The following is a 10,991-nucleotide window of genomic DNA, read 5'->3' on the forward strand; positions in this document are numbered from 1 at the left end:
AGAAAAAGAAGAAGAAAAAGGAGAAAAAGGCCTGTAATTATTTAAAAGGTGGGTATAAGATAAAAAAATTTAAAAAGTGGGTACACTTTAAATGGGGGAAAAATTCAAAAATAGCCAGATTTATAAATGGTCATTCAAAAATAGTCTTAGTTTCAAAAGCAATCAAAATTTAGTCACTTTTCATGTAAAGATAAATCTGAACGAAAACACTGTCCAAAATTCGGAAAAATACTCCAGCATAATATATTAGAGTTCCAGTATATTATACTATTAGACTGGAGTTCCAGTATAATATACCGGTCCAGCATAATATACTGGAGTTTGGAGCACCAGTGCTCCAGTCTCCAATATACTATACTGAAGCCAGCAAAGTATACCGGTCCAACATAATATGCTGAAAGTTCATACACAGGTACACCAAACTCCAGTATATTATACTGGACCGGTCTCTGTTGCAGCAAGATAATAGCTATTTTCCAATGACTTGATAAATGCTGACTATTTTTGAATGACCAATCCGAAAACTGGCTAGACCGTGCTATTTTAATTAAATGGCACTAGGTTAAAAAGTGAGAAGGGGGAAGAAACAAAAAGAAAAGAAAACTAAAGGCCTAAAATTGATCTCACATATTCTTTGCTTCAACAGTTGTCTAACTGTAACCCAAAAAAGCCAAACCAAACTTCTCTTCCCTCTTTGATTTTCCCTTTCCTGCCAGCAGCAACCACAAATTAGCAGTTTTCTCCAAAAAGGGTCTCTTTGAATTAGAAAAAAAGGGAATAATCAGAATATTTTTTTTTTTTGAAGAAGAAGAGCCAAAAAGAGTTGTTGTTTAATGTCGCTGAGAATTAAAGCAGTGGTTGATAAATTCGTACAAGAATTGAAAGAAGCATTAGATGCAGATATACAAGACAGGATAATGAAAGAAAGGGAGATGCAGAGTTACATTGAGGAGCGTGAACGTGAAGTTGCTGAGCGTGAAGCTGCTTGGAAAGCTGAGCTCTCTCGTCGTGAGGTAACCCCCCCCCCCCCCCCCCACCACAAAGACAAATCCATTCTTTCTTTGAAAAGCTTAGTTTTTTGAACTTATTTTGGTGTTTCTTGAATTGGGTTTGAGTGAATTTCTCAAAATATACAGAAAAATTGCAAATGGGGTATTTAGTATGATTATCTTTTAAAGATTCCATTTTGTAGAATTGACTGAATTACTCAAAGTTAGCTGCTGATTGCAAGTGTAGTAATTTTTGTGAATACATTTGTTAGACGTAACAGCCCAGCCCGCTAGTGATATTGTTCGTTCTAGGCCTAGGACCTCACAGGTTAAAATGCGTCACTAGGGTCTAAGACTTGTTAACTTATATACCCAGTATCCCTCTTGTGTTTTGCCGAGTCTCTGTCTAAAGTGTGGGGTGCTATGTGAGACTCTGTCTAAAGTATGGGGTGTTACATACCCTGGGATTCGCCTAGACTCAGCACTGAGGTTTGCCCCAGCTAACCGGGATTTGCCTAAACTAAGTTGAACTCTGACCCACCATCGACAAGGCTGACACAAGAGTTGGCTCTGATACCATTTGTAACAATCCAGCCCGTTAGTGATATTGTCCGCTTTAGGCCTAGGCCTTCATGGGTTTAAAACGCGTCACTAGGGTCTAAGGCTTGTTAACTTATATACCCACCATCTCTCTTGTATTTTGCCGACGTGGGACTCTGTCTAAAGTATGAGGTGCTACTTTAGATTATCTTGAACTTCAAAGTGTGCTTGGAAAAATGGAGAACATTTTTTCCTTTATTTTGATTACTAAAATAGAAGGAACACAGTATAGGATGAGTAGGTTTCGCCCTGTCCTAACTCCTATGAAGACCAATATGTGCTAAATGGGGATGAATTAGTTTTAAAATCACATGGAGAAAAGTTAATTTAAAAGACCTATAGTTTATCCGAATTAATGCAGACTTAGTATTAATAGAACATAATGGAACAAAGGACTCACATAGACTGTACCAACTAGTTGAGACTAATGCTTAGTTGTTGTTGTACTTACATCAGATCAGATGTTTGTCAAATGTCTTTGTAGTTTGTCTGGAGACGTGTACTAGTATTGTTCAAGTACAAATAAGAGAACCTCTAGTTTTAGAGAAATTTCGATTTGCCTGAAAACACAGTACTTACTAGTATTGGAATGGAATAAGCCCGATAGAGTAGAATAGACACATAATGTTCATTTATCTAATCCTACTAGTTTAGGATTGAGGCATTGTTGATCTCTTGATGATCGGTTGATTGAATGGAATATATTGATTAGTTTATAATACCTTTCATATTATGCTTTAGAAAAATGTATAACTAACGCTGGAGGGACATAGTACAGGACATGTAGCATTTATTGTTTTTCTTTAATTCATAAGTGAGATTTTCATTTATTTATAGTAGAGTGGTAGACCCTTCAATGGAATGAATGAAATGAAATGACAAATTTACTCCATCGTGTTAAAAGGATACTTGTCCACCTCTTAATGTGAATATGCAAAGCCAGTTTTCTGGGAATTTCATGTGGTTTAAAAGGTTGGCTAAGCAACCTACTACCCGTGCTAGCCAACCAGGTTTACACTCTCCTAATATGGTTAAAGCATCCTTGTTACAAACTTACAAGCATTGGATAAGAATAACAAATATCAACATAAATCAGAGAATAGCCCTTGCTCAATTTTACCTCTGGTCATTTGGTATCATAGATTATCTATTTAACTGAGGGTTTATATTTACTTACCAGGGTCTCAGCAACATGTTTTGTTTCTAAAATGAATTAACAGAATCTGTGTAGTCTAAGGTTGATCTTATTGTTAAACACCAGCCAGTAGGATTTTTCGCAATAATTAGTCCGTGCATACTAAGGTTGTAGAATTTCTGCTAGCGTTGTAGTAAATCTTTCTATCATAAAGGACAGCTGATTGGCATGTCAAATATAGTAGCTAACATATTAACTCCTGGAGTTGAATCAGAAATTTTTTCTCAATAATTTTATTTTGTGGAAATGCAAGTTGACTCCTTGGTTTTTATCTGTAAAAGAACAGGTGCTTCACACATTCAGCAGTAACTCTGCAGAAGTTCTAGTTAAAATTACTAGCCGTAGGAACTCAATAAGATAGAAATGATTCAGCTAGCCTCCCATAGATGTATCCCCTCACAAGAAATACATATCCTGCACTTGCACACAATGGCCTTCAGACTCTAGGACTTCCAGAACTCTAGAAAAATGCCTTCTCTCACTTATATGTGTACGCAATCTATAGTAGCTTTGAATCAATCTAATAATTTACAAGATTATCGTGATGGAGCTGTCAGATAGAAATTTTACAATTCTAGCTTGCTCTAGGCATTCCTGTATATGCTATTATTCAAGTGATTAAATAGGGTTGGCAGATTTGTGGTACTGTAGAGGCTATTAAGGTATCAGATGTGCCTCTTCATATTACAGGTCATTATCTTATTTGTAACCATATTAAAGGCCTTCTGAGTCTGCATCTCATATGGAAACTTAAAGTAATGCATGATACTGTAATATGTGACCGTGGAGCCTCCTTTGACATGTTTAAAACTTAAAAGAAGACTCAGCCTTTGGAGCCGCATATATTAGAACTTGAAATTGTCGTGTATGAAATCAATGTGTTTGTTGTTGCTGCTTTACTACTATTTGAGTGTAAAATTGAATGGCTATTCAGGTTTCCCATTTAAAAGACTATACTTCCTCTTGAAAACCATACCTTCCAGCCCCACATCTTTTTGACATGAAGACAGTTATGAAAATTGAATTGCTTGCTGCGTAACTGTCCTCTAGCCATTCCACTATATTTTATTTCAAAATTAACCTGCCCAAAAATGCCTTCTGTTCGTCAAGTTTTATAGTGGACGGATCTTTATCAGTAGTGATTTTGTGTGCTATTTAGCAGTGACCGTTTCTGAAGCTTAAAAGAATCCCACATTCTGATTGGATGCAACAATTTGAATGTTATGTCATGTAGCTTTTGCCAACTATTGACTTCCAAATATAGCAATAATAGATTATTTTTGGAATAACGGGAACTGAGAGATGTGTAAATGCTGACGTTTTCGCAATTAAGATAACTATTACATTTTGCTTACTACTTCTACTGGTAAGCTGTTCCGACAATAGTTATTTTTACTTGCCCTGTGTCACCTATAGATCTCAAATATGGAATTAGAGGCTCCAAGTTCCCTAGAAAGGTGGTCTATCTATTTATATGAGTTTAAAGTTCAGTGCAGAAACATACATTAGTCGAAGAAGGAAATATATGGTCAGTCTTGTGTTGTTTTAGCTTTTGTAACAGTTGCAAATATGAGCTGTAGTATCTAAAATTTCTACCTTTCTGATAAATGATGTTCCCTTGAGGATTTGTAACATGCCTCAGTTTTGATCCCAGGCAGAAATTGCTCGGCAAGAAGCCCGGTTAAAGATGGAGAGGGAAAACCTTGAGAAAGAGAAAAGTGTGCTAATGGGGACTGCATCAAATCAAGATAACCAAGATGGAGCTCTTGAAATAACAGTTAGTGGGGAGAAGTATCGTTGTCTGAGATTTGCAAAAGCAAAGAAGTGAAGCACTAAAAGTAGGAAAAGGTTTCACTCATATGTTTATTTATACAGCTAGTTTGCTGGATGCTCGTATAAAATTTTATTCAAGATTGAACTTATGCAGCTTCTATTACTTACAAAAGAAAAGAAATTTAGTTCTGCATTTCTTTGAAATTTTTCGGATAAGATAGCCTGAAATTTTCCTGTTTGTTCCTCTTTGGAGAATCAGTTCTACCTAATTTGCTCTTCCTTGGAACCCTGAAGCCCAAGTTTATCCGAGCTTTTTCTTCCTTTGGCTCCAGACAATTCACTGATCACGTTCAACTATACTCTATAAAGGAATTAGCGGTCGCTGTAAAAATAATTCAGTGGTCGATCCTACAGAGAGCAAGGCTAGTGTTCACCAATTGTGTAATTTTCGCAGAAAGGTAGTGTTTGGACCTTGAAATTTTTCTTACAAAAGGAACTTGTCCTTTTCCAACATATAGTAGCAGCCTTTTATTCATCTTTCATTGGATGAGACAACATTGCAACAAATTCGAGGGACAGTAAGAGACTCGGAAAATACGTACCCACAATCGGTGTTTACTTCAAACCACATGAATACGTGGCATGTGTCTTTTAGACACATTAATAGTATGTATTTTCACTTTAATTTACATGGACGAATTGATGTGGTATGGTAGCTATGATTTCAGTTATTAAGATGGCTTGTGTGCACGCTGCAAGAAACTTTAGGAGTCTCTTAATTGAGAGACAAGTTGAAAGAAAGTCCTTTGCCTATAGGGTAAAAAGAGAAAAGGATATTCCTTTTTCTTCCCTTTTTAAAACTGTTTTTGAAAATAGAAAGAGAACCCCAATAAGGAGACAACTCCATCATATGGGTTACACCACCTTTGGTTTAGTCCGAATGGAAATTCTCTCTCTTTACATACATAAGGTAATTCTATCCATTTGAACAAAAATTCCATTTAGTTCTCTCGCTCTCAAGAAACCTTAGAGCAATGGTAAAGTTATTTTTATGTGACCTACAGATCACGAGTTCGAATCGTGAAACCAGCCATTGATATTTGTATCAGGGCAAACTGCATACATCACAACCCTTGAGATGCGACCGTGAACGCGAAATACTTTGTGTACCGAGCTGTCCCTTTTTTTCTCTCACTTGCTGCCTTTTTCCTTAGGAGACTAACATTCTCGTCTAAATGCGAGAGGTAGATTTCGCGGTTTTAAACTAGTAAATACGGAGTACTTTGGTCTATGGCACCTACTAAGTATTACTTTGTGGCAATAGATACAAATTTAGTAATATAGTTAAAGTCGAGAGCAGTGAGGAATACTCTTTACTCACTCATCCACTGTTCTTAACCTTCACTTCATCTTTGACTAATTAGGCAGCAAAAGAAATTGACTTACCATGAGAAAGATAGTGATCTCTACATGGTTGCTTATCTTAAATTCCATCTAAGATTTCATTTTTTGGGGGGTGAGGGTGGGGGGTGGGTGGTGTTAATTTGATGATTTCTTCTTTCTTTTCAAATGCCACGCCAACACTTTACTACTATAACTAGCATTAGCACATGAAAATTTTATAAAAATACTGGTATCCGAAAATCAAGTTGAAAAAGAGTTTTCGGGAAAAACTAAAGAAAATTCTCTCAAAATTTTGATACCAAACACCACGGCCGTATTTCACTAAGTCATATGGATCCATATGACTTGTGAATTATCAAATCAACTAAAGATAAAATATTTGAGATGAATTAATAATTTATTACATGTTAATTTAAAATGTTGCGTGAAATACAAATAAATAACTAAATAAGTTGAGATCCTGAACTAGCAACTTGTGTTTCATTCATAAATTATAAGTTCGCAGGAAATTGAGAGTAAATACAAGCTACTAATTACATAAATATCAGATAATCGCATCTAAGAAGTGAGAGGGATGAGTTGGAGTGAGTGGCTAGCTGCTGTATTAATTAGTGGTTTTAAATTCTGAAACAAGAAGCCAAAGGAAAAAGTGGTACAAAAATATATATTAGCAACGAAAAAGGAAATGGGAGTTTTGGAGCAACGGTAAAGTTGTCTTTGTGACCTGTAGGTTATGAGTTTGAGCCATGAAAACGGTCACTAATACTTATATTATGGTAGAATATCTATATCACATTTCTTGGAGTGTGACTCTTCCCTGGACCCTTCATAATTGCGAGATGTTTAGCGCATCGGATTGCTTTTTTTATTTTATTTTAAAAAATGATAAAATTAGTCTTAAAGGTATATACTGTAATAAAGTTAGGTAGGGGAAGTGGGGTTGAGTTGTGATGAGCTGTGTTTCCTTGTTAGCATTAGATGCTCTTACTTGAGCTGTCTATCTCTTTCATACCTTTAAGATCAACCATTCTTCAATGAATCCAATCCTTATTTGCGAGTTTGAGTTGTGTGCAGTAATAATGTTTTAAGTTTTTTTTTTCCACATTAAGACGTATAAGAACATATAACTTCTCATATCAAATTTGATATGGTTATATAGAAGATATATCAGTGAGAACTTGTTAAATTACATTAATAATGTACGAATTACTTATAATGTAAGTGAATATATCTTAAATTTGTCTATCATTTGTTTGTACTCCTTAGTTTACACATCCATCCAGTCTGAAATCCTCAAACCCCCCCCCCCCCCAAAAAAAAAAAAAAATCACATTTCTCTATCTCACTTTCTGTGTTCCTTCATTTTACCTCTTCAGAACAGTATTTCTGGCCCCTTTCTCTGACTTTCCTTAATGTTGAATGTCAGGTGAGCTTGAGGGGATAAGACGTGGGTGGTTGATTCATGTAGTACTAATTATGGGCATTAAAGAAAAAAAAAAAAATAGAAAGAGAAAACAATTGTACACACTGATCAAGTATAAACTTTCTTACAGTAGCTAGTAAGTAGTGAGTATTATAGTTTGGCTAATTGTAATAGATTGTTTAGCATCTTTTTTGAGTTACAAAATCTGTGTACATATATAATTACCTATAGTTGATTTGATAATGTTAATTATATTATTGCTTACCAATAAAATGCATGAATTTTTTTTATTAAGATGACTTGAAACCATAGGCACATTTTGTAACTAAGAATTTTTGTTTTAGGGTGGGGACAAAGGCGTGTGGTAAGTTTTGCTTTGTGACAACTACAATAATAGTGTCATATCAGCATCAAAGAAGAGTTCTTTGTCTTTCAGATTTTGTGGTCACAAACACATGCAACATTCAGTCTTCTTTTAGCTTCTTGTATATATTCAGCTTTTACTGTATTTAAGTTGTATAAATGCAAACATGTGTTTATATATGCATATACACACATACACACCTAGACAAGTAGGGTTTTCGTGTTGGAAGGGAGGACAAAGAACTATATAAAGTCAAACCTCTCTATAATAAAATTCTTATATAACAATATTTCACTATAAAAATTAAATTTTGTTGAAAACCGATTTTTATGTTATATTGTACTTCTCTATAATAGTTTTTACCTATAACAACAACAATGTCTTAATAAAAGTCATGCATGTAGAATATCTAAGATTACGAGTAATAAGTGGAGAGAGCAACATATACTCCCTCCAGTCCATAATAAGTGAGTAATTTTTTTTTTTGGTCCAAAATAAAAGTGTCCATTTATATAATCAAGAAAAAGTTCAATTTGTTTTTTCAAAATTAGCCTTACGAACGTATCTCTAAAAAGTCATTTACTCTTCACATTTGAGAAGAGAAGTAAGTGCTACTATAACTATGATGCAACATTTAATGAAGGGTAGTTTAGTCGAACTGACTATTTTCGTCTAAAATTTAGTATTTCCTTAATGAGTGCGCCCAAAACAAATTGGTCAATTATTGTGGACCAGAAGGAGTATAACTTAAATTCTACCAACAAGGGTTGTGGTGGAATGACAAACACTCATTTATCGGACGCAAATTCAAAAATACTTGAGCCTCATGTGGATATTGAACACCACATGGAAACAAAAAAAAAAATTTAAATAGTACTTACTCAATTCTAATTTATATGAATCTATGTGATTTGATTGAGCATGTAGTTTAAGAAAAAATAAAACCTTTTTGAATTTATGGTCTTAAATAAGTAAAAAAAAGGGTCTAGAGTATTTGTGTGATTATAAAAGTTTTTCATTAAAAGTAAAATTCAATGCTTGGGTTAAATTATTTCTAAATTTAAAAATGAATCATTCTTTTTGGAACGGACAAAAAAGAAATAGATTCGTGAAGACCCCACGAGTGGGCTTTTCCCTTATTAACTTGTGCAAAATTTATCACTACTTTCTTGTTAACTTTACAGGTCCCCCACCACCACTGACTTTGCATTGGACCCCAACCCTTAGCCCCACATCCCCCAACCCTACCCCACCTCCTTCACCAGCTACACTCATACTCATCGTTGATTCTCTTTTGGTAGGCACCCACACCTACTCCTCTTCTTCTCCAATTCCACCAAGTAAAACTAAAGTGAAAGAAAAAAGAGAAACCCCACTACTTCCACTTGTTCTGTTTTTGGCTCAAAAGCCTTTGCACTCAACTACTTGATTATTTCATTCCCCTTTCCTAGCCCCTTTCTTTCTTGTTATCGCGTTTCCAATTCATCAAATAGCCAATTGGACAAATATTGTTTCAAATATCAAGAAATCTTTGTTTGGCCCTTCCCTCACCCCACTTCTCCCCCACGTACCCCCTTCAAGTTTTCTTTTCCAAGATGGAATTTAGAGAGCCAACTAGCAAAAACCAAGGTGGCAGCACCAGTCGCTCAGACAATCAAAACGATAATAATAACAACTTGGTAATTTCTACCAAAGTTATTAAGAAGCCATCCAAAGACGGTCGGGGGCGGCGCATACGCATGCCAGCTTTATGCGCCGCCAGGGTTTTTCAGCTCACAAAAGAATTGGGTCACAAGTCTGAAGGTGAAACCATAGAGTGGCTTTTGCAACAAGCTGAACCGTCTATTATAGCTGCCACAGGAACAGGTACAATCCCTGCAAATTTCTCAACTCTTAATGTTTCTTTACGTAGTAGTGGGACGACAATTTCAGCTCCGCCGTCAAAGTCTGCGCCGCTTTTCATCCACGGCGGCGCCACCACTATGTTGGGTTTTCACCACCAGCTTTCTAGCACCGGTTATGGGCAAGACCCAGATGAGAATTACATGAAAAAGAGGTATAGAGAAGATACAAGTGGAGCAACTTCACCATCATCAGCTGCTAAACCGGAGAGAACCGGAGATCAAGCTCACGAACCGGATCAAGAATCAAAACCCGGTTCATCACATGCTTCGAGCTACATACCGGCTCCGGCTATGTGGGCGGTTGCGCCGGCGGCCGGTAACGTCGGAAACACCTTCTGGATGGTACCAAGCACCTCATCAACCATGCAGAGAATTGGTGGTTTTGAGTTATCGGGAGGTGGCCGGTTCAATCCGGTTCAGCTAGGATCAATGTTTTTGCAGCAGCCACAACCGGTTCAACAGCTGGGGTTGGGTGTTTCAGAGACAAACTTGGGAATGTTAGCATCAATGAATGCATATAATAGCAGGGGTACTGGGATTGATTTGGGTATGAATTTGGAGCAACATCAACATCATAATCAGCAACAAGGTAGTGACAGTGGTGATGAAAATCACAAAGATTCTCAATCATAGTTCCATTCTTGATGCCATTTGAGTTGATTCTTGATGTTTTTACTGTGGTGAGGAGAGAATTAACTGCGCTCAGTCATTGTAAATGTTTCAGTTTCAGTGCTTTTTTCCCACTCATTTTTAATAGTTTTATTGGGGAGTGATTGAAGTTGTAGATTAATGGTTGCAATTCACTTACATCATTTAGATGTAGATGCAAATACACTCCGTGTTTATACCTAATTAAATTTTTTTTACCTTAAGTAGTTAAGAAATAAAACAAGAATATATATTAAATTTGTAGATGAAAAGCACATATTTTATATCTATTAATTTGGTTGAAGATATAATTAAGTAAATAAAAGTGTGTTCTCTCTAACAGCTTAAATCTTTAAATTAGATGGCCGCACACTTCAATTTGGTATTAGAGCTGGTAGAGACCCCGAGTTTGAGTCTCATTGCCGCCAAGTATTAAAAAGAATTTTTACTTGTTTGACTCATAAAAAAAGAATCAAGCCCGCACACGTGTTGATAACATAATTAAATTAAAATATGTTCTATTTTACTGCTTAAACTTTTATATGAAATGGTCACACGCCTCAACTGCGGTAAATATCTGGACATAACTTCTAATCTTATCAAATGCCACATTCTTTTACCTTTCCTTTTTCACTTACCTTGTCGAGAAAAAAAAGGGAATTGCTAAAAATAAAAATAAAAACTTTTAGAG

The 10,991-nt window shown here is 35.8% G+C and overlaps 2 protein-coding genes across 2 annotated transcripts; both read left to right on the forward strand.

Annotated features, from left to right (window-relative positions):
* The first annotated feature begins 645 nt into the window (after positions 1–645).
* On the forward strand, positions 646–4,759 carry LOC142162676 (uncharacterized). Its single transcript, XM_075219188.1, has 2 exons — positions 646–1,013; positions 4,439–4,759. Exons 1-2 carry the CDS (start codon positions 834–836, stop codon positions 4,610–4,612), a joined length of 354 nt encoding a protein of 117 aa, XP_075075289.1. The 5' UTR covers positions 646–833; the 3' UTR covers positions 4,613–4,759.
* Positions 4,760–9,063: 4,304 nt separating this feature from the next.
* LOC107819025 (transcription factor TCP22-like) lies at positions 9,064–10,482 on the forward strand. Its single transcript, XM_016645100.2, has one exon. The coding sequence runs from the start codon at positions 9,344–9,346 to the stop codon at positions 10,283–10,285; it is 942 nt and encodes a 313-aa protein (XP_016500586.1). The 5' UTR covers positions 9,064–9,343; the 3' UTR covers positions 10,286–10,482.
* The last annotated feature ends 509 nt before the right edge of the window (positions 10,483–10,991 follow it).

This window comes from Nicotiana tabacum, chromosome 8 (assembly GCF_000715075.1).
Source record: "Nicotiana tabacum cultivar K326 chromosome 8, ASM71507v2, whole genome shotgun sequence".
Taxonomy (NCBI): domain Eukaryota; kingdom Viridiplantae; phylum Streptophyta; class Magnoliopsida; order Solanales; family Solanaceae; genus Nicotiana; species Nicotiana tabacum.

What these genes read in the sequence shown, in the direction of transcription:
- LOC107819025 (XM_016645100.2), top strand. Translation starts at nt 9,344, where the DNA reads ATGGAATTTAGAGAGCCAACTAGCAAAAACCAAGGTGGCAGCACCAGT.
- LOC142162676 (XM_075219188.1), top strand. Translation starts at nt 834, where the DNA reads ATGTCGCTGAGAATTAAAGCAGTGGTTGATAAATTCGTACAAGAATTG. An exon ending in CTGAGCTCTCTCGTCGTGAG is followed by an intron (nt 1,014 to 4,438) that starts GTAACCCCCCCC and finishes TTTTGATCCCAG; the next exon opens with GCAGAAATTGCTCGGCAAGA.